This window comes from Leptinotarsa decemlineata, unplaced genomic scaffold, assembly GCF_025532065.1.
Source record: "Leptinotarsa decemlineata unplaced genomic scaffold, Ldec_3_MD MMD2_tig00002082_RagTag_RagTag, whole genome shotgun sequence".
NCBI classification, from domain to species: Eukaryota; Metazoa; Arthropoda; class Insecta; order Coleoptera; family Chrysomelidae; genus Leptinotarsa; species Leptinotarsa decemlineata.
Genome location: NW_027412573.1, coordinates 8,583,034 through 8,598,191, shown reverse-complemented (window position 1 = coordinate 8,598,191; position 15,158 = coordinate 8,583,034). Strand labels below are relative to the sequence as shown.

At 32.2% G+C, this 15,158-nt stretch overlaps 3 protein-coding genes across 6 annotated transcripts in view; 1 reads left to right on the top strand and 2 right to left on the bottom strand.

The window, feature by feature from the left end:
• Positions 1 to 4,601: 4,601 nt before the first annotated feature.
• On the bottom strand, positions 4,602 to 6,170 carry Surf1 (surfeit locus protein 1). The gene is made up of 5 exons (XM_023159158.2): positions 5,930 to 6,170; positions 5,753 to 5,874; positions 5,500 to 5,694; positions 4,936 to 5,109; positions 4,602 to 4,877 (listed from the first exon to the last, which is right to left on the bottom strand). The coding sequence occupies exons 1-5, from the start codon at positions 6,083 to 6,085 to the stop codon at positions 4,679 to 4,681; spliced, it is 846 nt and encodes a 281-aa protein (XP_023014926.2). The 5' UTR covers positions 6,086 to 6,170; the 3' UTR covers positions 4,602 to 4,678.
• Positions 6,171 to 6,532: 362 nt separating this feature from the next.
• On the top strand, positions 6,533 to 10,707 carry viaf (viral IAP-associated factor). Its single transcript, XM_023159159.2, has 5 exons — positions 6,533 to 6,886; positions 7,464 to 7,593; positions 7,648 to 7,876; positions 9,182 to 9,390; positions 9,454 to 10,707. The coding sequence occupies exons 1-5, from the start codon at positions 6,881 to 6,883 to the stop codon at positions 9,570 to 9,572; spliced, it is 693 nt and encodes a 230-aa protein (XP_023014927.1). The 5' UTR covers positions 6,533 to 6,880; the 3' UTR covers positions 9,573 to 10,707.
• A 1,332-nt stretch (positions 10,708 to 12,039) lies between these two features.
• Positions 12,040 to 15,158, bottom strand: part of LOC111504567 (cyclic GMP-AMP synthase-like receptor) — a 44,568-nt gene continuing 41,449 nt past the window's right edge. For all 4 annotated transcript variants that reach the window (XM_074176946.1, XM_074176945.1, XM_074176948.1 and 1 more), the window contains one exon: positions 12,040 to 12,200. In XM_074176946.1, the coding sequence (XP_074033047.1) occupies positions 12,127 to 12,200 (74 nt within the window). In that variant the 3' untranslated portion in view covers positions 12,040 to 12,126. The remainder of the gene's footprint in view (positions 12,201 to 15,158) is intronic.

Here is a 15,158-nt window from a genome sequence, read left to right as displayed (position 1 = left end):
TTTTACGAACAAAACAAACTATTGTCATCCTCACAGCATGGTTTCACTAAATCCAAGAGTACAGAGTCAGCCCTATGTGAATTTCAGTCAAGAATTGTTAATGCTCTCGACAGGAAAAAATGTGTCATGGGCATTATTATAGATTTCTCACATGCTTTTGATCAGGTGTACGAGGGGTACCACATGATTTGGTGAGATCTTATCTTATAGGTAGGTAAATTTAACATATTTTCCAAAATTTTCTTGCGGAATGCTGATTAGGAAAGTGTCCAATTAAGATCTATTGATATATTCAAACTATTAACTAACTTTAGTAATGATATCAGTGGTGCATTCTTTGCGGTACTTACGGTTGGAATATTGAACATGAGCGAAAATCGGGTGTGACGAGGAGGAACGTGAAATGGTAACATACTGAGAATTTCTGAAGAATCGATGTTGTTATTCAAGAGTTTATGCATGAATATCATTGCTGATAATTGGCGTCGGTGTTCTAAAGATAATATTTTAAATTCATGTCGTAGTTCCAAAAACCTTGTTGAGTTATAGTTTGGCCACCTGTGATATAGCTTAAAAAATAGATACCTTAAGAATTTGTTCTGAATTTTCTCTAGTTCTTTCATATAGGTTTGGTACTCCGCAAACCAAATAATAGAAGCAAACTCCAATTTCGGTCTTACCAATGAAAAATAAAGTAATTTAATAATGTCTATATTAGAGAATGAAGAAGTTTGTTTGATTACAAAACCCAACATTCGACTACCAGATTTCATAATATCTCGTATATGATCAACAAATGAGAATTGTGTATTATACCTCAGATTGGACTTTCGTTAATGATGAAAGTGTAGATATTAATACAATATTCACTAATTTTATAAACATTGTAACGAACCACATGGATAAAACATTTCCAATAAAATCTAAAATTATAAACAATAAACCTAAAAAAGTGAACTGGTTCACCTCTGAACTAAAAAGAGAAAGAGACAACATAAACCTATTGAGAATTTTTTTCAAACAGAATCCCTCCGCAGAAACTGGAAAAATGATCAAAGAAAAAACAAGTCTGTATAGAAACAATCTACTGAAAGCCAAGAAAACATATCACGATAGATTCATAGGTAATCATCACAATAAACAAAAAGCTATGTGGAGTATAATAAACGAAAACCGACAACAAAAAAGAGATCAAACTCCCAAAGTCTCTGCGGAGGAATTCAATAATTTTTTTTGCGCTGCCGCTGAGAAAGTCATTAGGGAGCTGCCACCATCAAATCGATCATTTCTAAACTTCCTGCCGCAAAAGAGAAACTCCAAAATCAATTTCACCTTCAAGGAAGTTAGTCTCATTCAGGTGAACGATGCCATTGGACGACTCAAAAAAACTGATGTCAAGGACGCATTTGGCATGAACTTGAAAATAATTCAAGCAATAAGGTATGTTATACTTTCTCCCCTGACAAAACTTATAAACCGATGCATCCGTGAGAGCGTGTTTCCTGACATTCTCAAAACAGATAAAGTCATCCCCATACATGAAAAAAATTCTATAGACAACCCATCCCATTTCCGTCCAATTACAATCTTACCTTTCCTTGGAAAAATTTTTGAAATTCTGCTGAAAGATCATTTAACCAAATATATGGAAGACAATGAATACTTTACTCAGGCACAGTTTGGTTTCCGATCCAGACTTTCCACAACACACGCCATCAATAAACTGATAGAATTTGTAACTAGAGCCTTTGAAAACAACGAGTACACTCATATCGGTCTTATAGACCTTACTAAAGCCTTCGATTGCATCTCTCCTAATATTCTTTTGGAGAAATTAAACTCATATAACTTTCACCATAATAGTATTGAAATGATTCGATCATATTTAACAAACCGAACTCAATATGTCAAGATTGAAAACACCACATCAAACTCTAGACCTACTACGTATGGTGTTCCTCAAGGCTCCATATTGGGACCTATTCTCTTTCTTATCTTTAATAATGACCTGCCACTCGCTTCACCACAATCCAAATGTGTACTCTACGCAGATGACACGACTGTGATCCATTCTGACAGAAATCCAAACAGACTTAAGCAAACAGTTGATGACTCTAATTCTATCATACATGAGTGGTTTCTAGCAAACAAACTAAAGGTAAACGACAGCAAAACTGAAAATATCATACTCTCTTTACGAAACACCGAAAATTTCTCTTGCTCAGAGTCGGTGAAATTCCTAGGAGTCTATATAGACACAAAATTGTCGTGGCAGCATCACACAGAAAACATCTGCAAAAAACTATCTTCTCACATCCATCTAATACGCACCCTATCTCAAACAGTGAACAACGCCACACTTCTCTCCGCTTATCATGCATTTATCCATTCCTCTTTATCATACGCAATCATTTCTTGGGGACACTCTCCACACGCTGCAGAAGTCTTCGGCATGCAAAGAAAAGCTATAAGGGTACTGTCAGGCTTGAAGTACAGAGATGACTGCAAGGACTCCTTCAAAGTTCTACACATACTTACAGTTCCCAGCTCTTACATTTTCCAGTGCCTTATATATATTAAAACCAACTTACATAAATACACAAGTCACTCTGACATACATAATCACCACACCAGAAGTTCCAAAAACATATACCTAGATTATCAGAGAGTTTCAAAAAATCGCAATTGAATCAACTACTATGCTCCAAAATTTTTCAATGCTCTACCCGAATCGATTAAGAATGCACATTTGAACACATTTAAGGTCCAAATTAAGCAACTATTACTCAGGGGTGCCTTTTACGATTTAAACGTATTTTTAAATGCTGATTTTACAAAGATTTGGGAACTGTAGTATTTACAATAAGTTTTTTTTTGTACTTTGTATTACTATATATATGTATATTACCATTTTTATGTCTTTATCCTTTCCTGACTTGTGTAAACATTTTTAATGTCATCACACCAATAAAGAATTATTATTATTATTAATTCAAGATCTGCTGAAGGTACAAATATTTTGATTGTTGAAGACAACATGGAAGCACTCCATAAAACTGCTGAGGATATATAGGATAAAGTCATATTGTGGGCTGAAAAGAACAATTTGAAACTCAACAAATCTAAAACTAACACCATACTGTTCAGCACACATGGTCAAAGGGATTCGAATGTGATACTATATGAAAATAGTGAAAAATCAATTAGTCCTCTAGAAACTGTAAATATGCTAGGAATTGTTCTAGATAAAAAATTAATATGGAATCAACATATTTATACCTTATGTAATAAACTGAAGAAAAGCTGTTATTCTATTAGATTCATGTGAAATCTTTGCAGTTCTAGTACACTTTCAACATTGTACCAATTGGGGTGTGAGTGCTTCTGTTAAAAGGATATTTCTCCTCCAGAAATATGCAGTTAGAATAATAGCTGAGCTAGGGTATCGTGATTCATGTAGAGATGCTTTCAAACAGCTAAAAATTCTTACAGTTGCCTGCACACACATACTAGAGGCTAGTGCATACGTTTTCAAAAATAAATAAAATTTTCAGTCCTCTCTTCCATATCATAACCACAATACTAGTTCGAAAGATCTAATCGTACCTAACACTCATTGAACTTCTTTGTTTGAAAAAAGCGTAGAGTACAGTGGGTGTAAATTATACAATATGCTTCCAATAGCTCTTGAGAATTCCCCAAATATTAATGTGTTCAAAAGTCAGCTGAAAAAAATGCTACTTCAAAGGACTTGTTACACAATTCAAGAATTCACCAATCAACTAACCTGAGATCTTGAGCTTTAGCACACTTGGTTAAAGTGTTCACTTTCAATACTTGAGAAATTGTGTTGATTATATTTTATTGGCTTTTTTATAGTCTATAACTAGTTACATTTATATGTAACTTTTATTACTTATGTATGTTTATCACTGTGTTAGTGTGTTGTTTATATTATTTTGACTGACTTATAATATGGTTACATATTATTTGGGCTGACTTTTATAAAATGATTATATGTAGTTATTTACATTTATATGTTTTTACATTTACTTTTATAATTGACATTTTCTTTGTTTATTGCGCATTGATTTCTGTCAACTGTACTTTTCAACCAAAGAAATATATATTATTATTAATATTATTATAACGTTTGTCAACAGGAACTTTTTCTTAGGACCATTAACGTATTTTTCTCTCTTTTGCAGTTCTGTCAGATTTCAACATCAACTTTGCTAATTAAACAGAAAATGCTCAATACATACTGAACCTGTTTCTGATTTATAATATACACCATCTGATCAACGATTTTACTAATGTAACAAATACTTCTGCTACCAGAATAGAAACATTTTTACGGACAATGATGAAGCTCAGCTAATACATACGATTCTTGTTTACCAGATCATAAATGAATATGTTTTTAATATAAAAATAGTTGCACTTCGGTTGGAAATGATGTCCAAATGAGACATAGCGTAATGAATGCAAATAATATTAATAACTATAAACTAATGTTGTCAAATTGTTTGTCCATCATATGAGTGAAATTTGAAAATCGATTTTTAGTATCCTTCAGTTTCTAAAACAATACCAGTTGATTTTTATTTTAACAATTTATTTCAACTTACTTTTACTGTACAACATTCTTAGTTCTAAAAATGTCACCTGTATTACATTACTTAATAAATTTTGTATACCACATGAGACTAGTAGCTCCACACAATGTGAACCAAGTGAGTATATATGATAAGTGCTCATTCCTTAACGAAATTCGTGTCTGACCACCAATTGGTCCACCAGGAAGATCAAAATCATTAGTTGCATCAAGAAAAATAGGGGCTGTACCACCAACTGATGCCATATGTTCTAAGTCTCTGCAAAATTATTGACATTCAATATCTTTGGCAATGAAAGATGCCAACTTCTGGTTACCTATAAAAAAAGATTTTACTTCCTTCTTGATTCTTCATTGAAAAATTCGGTCTGGATTCATTTTTTCTTACAACACCAATAACATCAACTGTTCCCTCTACTTGACCCTCCTGTCTAGTTCTAGGATCTTTATGTTTGGAAGGTACCCAACCACGGTTCACCAGAATAGTTTCACTACAATTAGAGAATTCACTGATTGAAAATTCATTTAATTTCATTTGGATAAATATTCGTTTTAATGGCTTGCGCTTTACCTTGGCATAGATGCCATGAGCTGTCTCGTAGGTCACAATGAAAACTACGAAAGGATGCCAACTTCACACTCTTGGACTCTATTGAACTTTATAGAATAAATATCTTGGAAAAAATAAAAAAGTTGTGTGACGCTAATTTACTATCCCTGAATACAAAAGTTCTGACCTTTGAATGGCCATATCTCTAAAGGTAGACAAAACTGCCAAGTTTCCTTTTTATATTCACGATCAGCAGACCAAAATATGTAAGTCTGTTCAAAAACTGACGCGAGCCGTTAAAATGAATATTAACTTTCATTTGATCTCATACTCTCTATCTTCCAGTTTGAATGGTGTGATAACTGTGAAGCCATGGCTCTTATTACTTCCTGTGAGCAAGGAGCTGTTGGAAGCTGCATCCCCATTCACTAGAAGGGATCGAGGACCAATGTACATTTCTTTTTCATGTAGAAAATGACCTCTTACATGCACTGGCTTATATTCTAATTTTTCTATATCATCTAAACTACAAAAAAGTTTCAAATATTTTATATTTCAACTATTAGAAGTACCTTGGTTCTTACTTTTGAGGTAGTTCAACAGGCTGACTGTTTGTCCTTTCTTGCAAATCAATAAGGAGCCCTTCTTTCCAATTTTTGCGCATCACTTGCCAAACTCCTAGAGAAAATGTAGACACAGGAATAACCTACGACCCATGGAATTAAAGTTATCAATTTCATTATAGATCCGAATCGTCAGACCAACAAAAACCATCCATAAGGACTCATTTTCTTTCCAGTCATTTTTGGCATTAGCGGTTTTGAAGTTGTGGAACACAAACTTGTATTCGTAAAAAAATATCTAGATCCGGAAGACGATACAGACCTCTTCATATTTCTAATTAAAATGTAAATCATTTTGATTTTTTGAAAAATATTGCAGTAAATCAAAATATAAATATAACCTCGTCAGTTGTCACTGGATATTTTATATAGCGTTTTTCATTGGTAAAACCAATGCACAATCAGTATATTTCTATCCTTTATTAATACATTGAGAAATAGAGGACAGAGATATCGATTTGCAAGAGTTTTAGTAATGGTATGCACGGTAATTTTTTTTCCTAATAAAATATAAGATTTCAACAAAAATAGCGTATTGTGTAGTCAACGTAACTCTTCGTATAGTTACGAATGAATGCGTAGTTGCTAGTTCGGAAGCGAGACCCTTTCGCCCTTTTTTCTTTTATATCGATCATGCAATATCTATATTCGGTCTTGTTTTGTCAAAAACTCTCGATTTCGATGCGAGAAATGAGATGGAGCCAACTTTGATAGATGGTGCAGCGATCAAAATCTGTCGCGCGTATTTTGTTCAAATTTTAGAAAATTATGAACCATAACGTGAAAAAAATCTTTCACTGAATATCTATTTATTCCCAAATCTAAACAACATGCTGAAATTTATTGGATCTTTTTATTATGTCTTTATCATGAGTGCCGTATTTTTTTATAGGCGTGACCAGGGATATTTCATGCATTTCCAGCAGCTGTCAGCCTGTCAGTCACTAGTCAAAAGTATTTTGTAGGTTCTATTTTTCAATTGTAGGTTAAATTTTAGATAGCTAATTTTACTCCTTAAGTCTTGGGAGACAAATACTAGTATTTGATACCAGAATTCGAAGTGCGACTAAAGAAAGAAAGCTGTTGAAGATGCAGGTATTTATAACATTTAAATTGAAAATATTTCTTAGTGGACAATTTTCAACAATTTTTCCTCAAGTTTATCTTGTTTCTGTAATTACATTTCAGTAGATATGACATAGTGAGTCATAATTTGGCCAAAATTCCTTTCTTTCGAATTACTCAATAAAAGTTGTAAACCAGGAGCAGTAAAACTATCGATTTAATAAAAAAATCTATTTTCGAAGTCCAATCCCTCTCCAGTGCGAATGGCCTAATATATGTAGGTATTTAACTCGGGCTGTCTATAACTGAAAAAAAATTGAGGTGAAAGTGTGCTAGGAATCACACGTTAAAAGGTAAGACCTCGTTTGTCCTTGACTCGCACAAGTTTTGACTTATGAGAGTTGTCGTTCTATGGCCTAGAGAGATATTAGTCTTTATTCTCACGATAAAAATATCCGAACGAAGGATTTCTCCTAATTATTTCATCTATGTCAATTGTCTTGCACCTCTCAGTACTCAGCTTTGATAGCAGTAAAACATATAAAGATCCGATGAGATATCTACTTCTGCCACACTGGTTATCTTTATATATTTTTTTTTATTCTAGGACCCTAATGCAGATACTGAATGGAACGATATTCTCCGGGCCAAGGGTATCATTCCACCAAAGGAAAAAGAAATTACTGAGGATCAGATTGTATCTATGTTAGAAGAAACAATTGAAAAAAAAACATCGAGTAGGTCTTTATTCTGAAAGTATTACTTCAGATATGCAATTTATCTATTTCCAGCCGGAAAAGATCTATCCGAGTTGAATTTGGATGAGTTGGACGAATTGGAAGATTCCGAGGACGAGGCTGTACTGTTGGAATATAGAAACAAAAGGATAGCTGAGTTGAAAGCTTTAGCAGAACGTAGAAAATTTGGAAGTGTTGGAGAAATATCAGCTCAAGATTATGTCAATGAGGTGAATAATGCTGGAGAAGGAATATGGGTGGTTTTACACTTATATAAACAGGGGTAGGTATAAGAATAATATTACATTATGAGGGTTGGCAGAAATTTCAAATAATTTTCTTGTAAATTAATATTTTTGTCCCTATAATCTCGAGTCAAAATGTCTATTAGTGATGATAGTTTGAGCTGGTCTGATTATATCGAAGCTGTGACTAGGAAACTCTCCACTGTTTTGTTTGTTTTGAGACAAATAAATAATGTGGTCAGCTTGATGACGCTGAAAAAAACCTATTACAGATTATTTCACTCAGTTATGTCATATGGTATTCAAATTTGGGGCCATTCAGGTTAACTCTATTAGTGTTTCTTAGGTGCCAGAAAAAGGCCATAAGAATAATAACCAAACAGGTTACAAAGATCACTGTCATCCTTTTTTATTCAACTTAGCATTATGCCACTTCGAACATTATATATCTATAAAGTTTTACTAGAGATTCATGAAATAATTGATAAACTTCACAGACATTGTGATATTCATGGATGTGGAACGAGATCTGCTGGTTTATTGAACCTGTCCAGACATAAATTAATAATTAGTAAGAAAAATTCATTAAAGTTACATTTGTGTATCATCTTCACTCGTCTCTGAAGGCACTGAGCCGTGCAAAATTCAAATCTACCAGTAAAAAGTTTCTTCTCCAACACTGTTTTCATAACAGTGAGGAATATAGTGACGTGGCAAGGGTCTTTAACTTGTGAAAGACCTCATTAAATACTCAGTTCATTGATTTTATATTCATGATTTTAATTAACCTACACTCTTTACTTTCTTTTTCAGTAGATGATTTTATCTTTGTAACTCCGTACTAGGATTTCTTAATAGCAAGGTGACTTGCCATAAATATACTATACTATGTAAAATTGTCAAATAAAGTACTCTACTCTACTCTAACTCAATAGTAAGTTTAACGTGGTAGAAAAGGACTATATGAATAGCAGGTTATGAAAAGCTTTGTTTTTTTCTTCTATATTGCATTTTGTCGTTTTTTATTATATTTCAAGCAGTTGTAGAATTCAAAGTAAAAAACATATGAAATTTTTGGGAAAGAAAGTTTAATCACTCCTAAAAATATAACCCCTTCAATTCAAATATGAAATTTCTAAGATTATACACACACACAATGACATGTCACATTTTAGGAGTGACATTATTTTTTACTAGATTTTCTGTTGATTCGTGATCAAAGGGGAAAAATATGTAATTTACAAGGAATGAATAAACTTAACGGCAGCCCAGTTAATGAAAAATTATTAGTTCAATTATGAATATTGGGAATTATTTAGTTTTTTATATTTTTTCCATTCAAGGATTCCACTTTGTGCCTTAATAAACGAATACATGAAATATTTGGCAGTTAAATATCCCACAGTGAAATTTCTTAAATCAATTTCTACTACGTGCATACCCAATTATCCCGACAAGAACTTACCAACAATATTCGTTTATTTTGAGGGTGAATTGAAAAAGCAATTGGCTGGACCCTTAGAATTCCGAGGACCAAATTTAAAACAAGACGGTAAGTAACTACTCAATACGTGTTTCGATATATATGAGAAACCAAATACATTCTCCATTTCAGAATTTGAATACATCATTGGTAAAACTGGTGCAATAAACACAGACATTAAAGAGGATCCGAGACCAAAAATCAAGGATAAAATGTTCAGTGATTTGGCTGATACTAATGATTGGGAGTGATAATGGTTTAGATTTGTGGAAATAATTTCCACGCATGGCTCTGCTTGAAAATATTTAACATAAATCTCTCTGGAAAATATTTCCTAGAAACTGTTCAGAATATAGATTTGAGTGAATTGCAAGGTGAGGCTGAATTTTATCCACTTTCAAAGTAGATTTTGATAAGTGACTCATTGATGTTGTTGACATTTATAAAGTGCCGTTCAGATGCATCCAGTGTTTTAGTCAAAAAATTTTATACATAACCAATCTAAGTACCAGTAGCCATTCCCTGACATACTGCATCATGTGAACATTTGGTTTTGACGTAACCAAACTCAATAACTATACTCATTATGGCTATTTTTTTAATTCAATTTATTTCTTTTCTTTTTTTTTTGAGTGTGAGAGAGTATAGGATTCGTCAAAAACATATAAACAGGCTTTATACTTCTCGACCTTTTTACAAAAATATGTGGAAATTTTGGGATAAATTTTTCAACATATGAAATTTCATATAAAATTATTTTCATCGATTTAATATATGAATGTGATTGCTCCTAATTTGGATCTACTATAAAAATCAAAATATCGAGTACAATGGTACTAGAAGTAGGTACAAAATATCAGTTATTTCATTATCAACAGTATCAACAAATGAAATGCTATAATAATAATAATAAATAGCTACAAATGAGTTAAAAAGTGAAAGCATTTCTTATTGTGTAGTGTAGATTTTCCTTTAGAAAAATCATGCTGTTTGTAACAAGATAGTCAAATATTTTACGGTAAGGTACTAATGCTTCTCTGATTCACTTCTTCTGTCACTCGTCTTCTCATAAACTACTGGATGTGTCTGAATTAGTGATATAACAAACACAACTCTATACCTCAAGATTTGAAATTGCTCTGGTGGCAATACATACTTGCCTAATCACTGTTTTCAATCCAAGCATTTGATTTATTTTTTTTTATATTCATTTCATTGAAATTTCTGGAATTTAATTATCTTATAACGTATGTTTCATTTGTATTTCCTAACAAATCACCTACAAGTTATTATTAGTTTAATGATTTATTTTTAATTATTTATTTATTTTGGAGTGTGCTGCTGTCATTTGCGTGTTCAATAAAAAAATAGTATATTGACAAACAATTTTAATTTACTGTACTATTGCTATGCACCGCACCGAGTACCATTATAGCGCATCAAAATATGTGGTCGTGAATGCAGTGCATTGATGGTGATTCATTGGTTTGATTTTTTCAAAATAAATAGCTTCTAATGCAGAAAAATGTGTAAAGATTATACCGGCTTGTTTCGAAATTATGCATCTTGGCTGGAAAAATGCTGAAGATTGTCATCCTTGGCTCATTGCTTTTGCTCAGGCACATGATTCTTGGACCCAATTTTCGCTTGCCTCACAGAGTGGGAAGCGTTCACTGGTTAGTGATGCCAGCGTGCCCTCCGAAAGTGTCGCGGCTTCGGGGACAGACTCTGATAGGCACATTCACTTCGGTGAACACAAATTTTGTCTCTACTCACCAGAACAAAGTTCTTTGAAGCCTAAAGTTTTGTCCGTTTTAACTGTAATATCTCAGTGAATACATATCCCACTTCTTCCACCATCCCACGCACCATTTGTGATGGATCAGTCTCCACCAGGATCTTCAAATCCTGGACTACTGTAGATCACCACTTTGGGGCTCATCTTCGAGGCTGAAATCTTGGGAGTGAAATTTCGCAAACCAACGTCGAACGTTGGATTGACGGCATCAATGTGTACATTGTGAAGGATACAAGAATTGGCGTCATGAAAAATATGGAAAAGAAATACTATAAGACCATGCTGCTGCAGTGTTTTCGAAAGAATTGGAGAAAATGGACAAGTCAAACAACTTTTGAGTAGTAGGAAAAAACGGATAATACATGAATATTTGAAGTGATCATGTCATTTAATTCAATTAACAAACTTCTATATGGATATTTCACAACATTGGTAATAAAAACAATATTAAATTACATTGGAATTGGTACTAATCACTATTACAATTAATAATATATTATGTGAGTGATAAATAAATAATTCTATTTAACAAATAATATAATAAAATGCATATATAAATTGCTAGATACCACAGTTGAAAAATAAAATATCAGATATATTTTTATAGAATAATAATCGATAAAGTGCTGACGAAAGTTATAAAATTGACCCAAAATTGTAACATGAGGTTTTTATTATTGGTAGTTTTTTTGTAGTTCTGGTTCCCTTTATTGTATTGGGTAAAAAATGCACCATTATCCCCATTTGATCCATTCCTTCAGTTTGTGTCAGAAAATGGGAGTGCTTAATGAAAGTACAGATATGTATTCTTACTCTTAAAAGTTAAATTGAACAATGTTTATAGAATAAGAAGGAATAAACAAAAGGTGACAGATATTCAAGATATACTAAGAAGAAGCTATTGTATAGCGAAACACGTGTTGCGTTTTTATAAAACTATTTATTATTTTCTTAAAGTAGTTTTGTGTGTTTGGCGCGTTTTCGAATATTCGGTAACATTAATATAGTTACTTGACCTTAAACGTTCCAAAGTAGGTGGTGTTATGTTCCTTCTTGAAGTTATTCAGCTCATCAGCCTTCACTGAAATGAAAAGTTATTGAAAAGGTGAGTAAACTGCTACTAATATTGTTTCAAGTACGAGAATGTCTAATTTTTTTTTTTTTGAAAAACACAAAGATGAATGATTCCTTTTTACAAGAATTCCCTAAGAGACAGATTGAAGTTCCAGTTGTAAACCCCATATTTAGGAATTGAAATAGTCTAGGGTTTTATCCAGAATGCATCTACTTTTAGAAATTTTGTTGAGCCAATGACTTGAGCCTGTAATAATTTGGTAATATCCCGATATTCAGATTCTTTATTAACCATTTGTAGCCAAGCTGTGCTTGGATATGGCAAGTCATATTACACTTAGTAGCACATTGTTAATGATATGCAAATCATTTTTTAAAAAATTAGAAATTCAATAAATTATTTTGAAAGTACAATATTCATACAGGGGCATACTTACATACAAGTATAAACATAAATTAGGTACTTTTGCAATAGTTCACAAATTCTTCAAGGCTGTAGAAAGCATTCATTGTCAGCATTTTTTAAATTTTTTTCTTGAAGAGAGGGTGCGATACACCGGGAAAAATGATTGAAATATACCTCGGAATTTTCATTTCGAACGAAGAAAATTACTTCAGTTTTATTGAAAATATACTCTCTCTATTGAATAATTCACATCCCCGAGCGTAATTTCAGTAGGCAATGTACTTTTCATTGAGAATTAAATATTCATCTAATATATGTGTGAAATCATAACGTATTATTTCATGTGAAGACAATTACTAACTGGACGATGGGTATTTCCCCTTAGTGAAATGTAAATTTTCGCCATCTCTTTATCGAATGTAAAATTACGCTTGTATTTGTGAGCGATTATTGTATTGTTCATTCTTGTCTACAGAAGCGCATCGGTTTGTCTGACGCGTGTATTTGAATATTTTTGTTGTTGGTGAAAATAAGTAAAGAAGGTGAGTACATTTCTTGTAAAATTTCAATAACTAGTCCAATAAACAGATAAATTCATTGAGTTTTCTTGTAATGCATTATAGAGTGTTTTTTATTACAAGTATATCCTAACCTCACATCGCGAATTATTTCATACTATATGGAATAGTACAACATATTTTAACTGATTTTCAAATAATTACAGAACATATATTTGAAAATGTTTGTGATAATTACTGAATGGTATTGAGAAAAAGAGATATATTCGATAGCAGTGGCGTGACTCATCAGTGACGCCGTGTGCACGATCCATTTTAAAAATGAATTTCTATGAGGAATAAAGTTTCGTATTGGTGGTTGCAAATATCGGAAAATGTTAGATCGTAATTTCATTCACCTAAAAAATATCTGAACGTTTCATTCGTATCTCTCATAATTTTGGATAAATTTGAGGATTTGTGATTCTTATTATTGAACTTGAAAACATTTTTGCGATAGGAGGCAAGTTGGAACTCAAAATTGAAGGAATCGAGAATCACTTTAGGACCTTTTTGTTTCTGTTGAAGAGGTGAACAAAACACTTAATCACCACTTCATACCATATCATTATAGCTATATTTGCTATATTTCAGAAAATGTTGGAAAACATTTGGAAAAATCTAATTTTTTATTTAAACGGTTAAATATGTATCAAAAATTTTTGAGAAATATTAATATTGAAGTCAAACTAGTAGTGGTTTTTCTCTAGGAATGTGTGTTCGTCAACTTACTGTGTTTTTAGATTTCTAAACCTATTCATTTGATGATATTTCATTTCTCTGTTAGGATAATAACAGGAATTGAGGAAAATAGAAAAAGGAATATTACTTTCATTTCTCTTTCCGAATAATACCACCATGAGCAAGAAAGAAAATGTGTTAATTTGAAGAATGGTTTTTTTTATTTTGTACTGTTATTTGAATTTTTTGAAAATGAAAAAAAAATGTTTTGTAGAATTTCATTCCAAGAATGTATATGAACTAATTTTGTATATACATATTTTTTTAATATATCAATGTGTAATATGTCTTGTGCATTCAATTATCTAAATTATGAGGAAAAATGGCCACTTAAGAGTCAAGAGTCAACATCCGATTGAGGTATCATTATCTTCAAAACTACTCTGAATACGGACCTTCTTACAACGGAAAATCCCAAGGTAATATAACACCGTAAAATTTTATCAGAGTATAGAATTCCACTGTGAAATTATATAAGAGTGTAAAATTCTACTGTAAAATTTTGTCAAGAGTGTAATATCTCGATATAAATTTATATCGCAAATTTACCCTATAAAGTTTTATTTCAACACAAAAGTACACTCAAAATGAAAAATTACACTGAAAAATTCCACACTTGTCTCCGGGGTAGAATTACAAAATAATATTCCGCATGGAATCTAAGATCACACACGAAAGTAATTTCTCGCTAATATGGACGGTAATTAAATTGCCACCGGTACCGGTGGAAAAATTTTTACCAGTGTAATTCTTTTACATTATTTGATATATAATTATATAGTGTAAGTCCATTATGTTGTGGTGATTTTGTATAATATGCGTGGTTGAATTTTTTGATGGGAAGGTTATCTTTGTTTCTTGTTTCATACCTGTGTCTATCACCATTTCTAGCATAGCAATTTTTGTTAGTATGTATATACAGTAATATATTTAGAATGTATATTCAGGGAAATGTCAATATACCCTTTTGTTTAAATACTTCTCGGCATGAGTCAAAAGGTTTCATATTATATATAATTCTTATTATGCGTTTTTGGAGAACTTCTCTAGTCCATTCAGTTGCAAGACCCCCACTGATTATGTTGAATGATAAGGTCGAGTGGACTACGGAGTAATATACTTTCAGGAGAGATGATATTCATGTTGATTGTTGTTTATATTCAGATTGACAAGGTTTGGTTTATTACTGCGTGCACTGTTGAATTGAATGAACATAGTTTTTTGTAGGTTCACCACAAGATGGTTTCTTGTACACCATTCA

Coding starts and splice junctions, on each gene's coding strand:
- Surf1 (XM_023159158.2), bottom strand. CDS start 6,085: ATGATTTACATTTTAATTAGAAATATGAAGAGGTCTGTATCGTCTTCC. Junction 5,875..5,929: donor CTTATGGATGGTTTTTGTTG/GTCTGACGATTC, acceptor CATGGGTCGTAG/GTTATTCCTGTGTCTACATT. Junction 5,110..5,499: donor TTCAAACTGGAAGATAGAGA/GTATGAGATCAA, acceptor CTCTAATTGTAG/TGAAACTATTCTGGTGAACC.
- viaf (XM_023159159.2), top strand. Junction 7,594..7,647: donor AATTGAAAAAAAAACATCGA/GTAGGTCTTTAT, acceptor ATCTATTTCCAG/CCGGAAAAGATCTATCCGAG. Junction 9,391..9,453: donor ACCAAATTTAAAACAAGACG/GTAAGTAACTAC, acceptor TCTCCATTTCAG/AATTTGAATACATCATTGGT.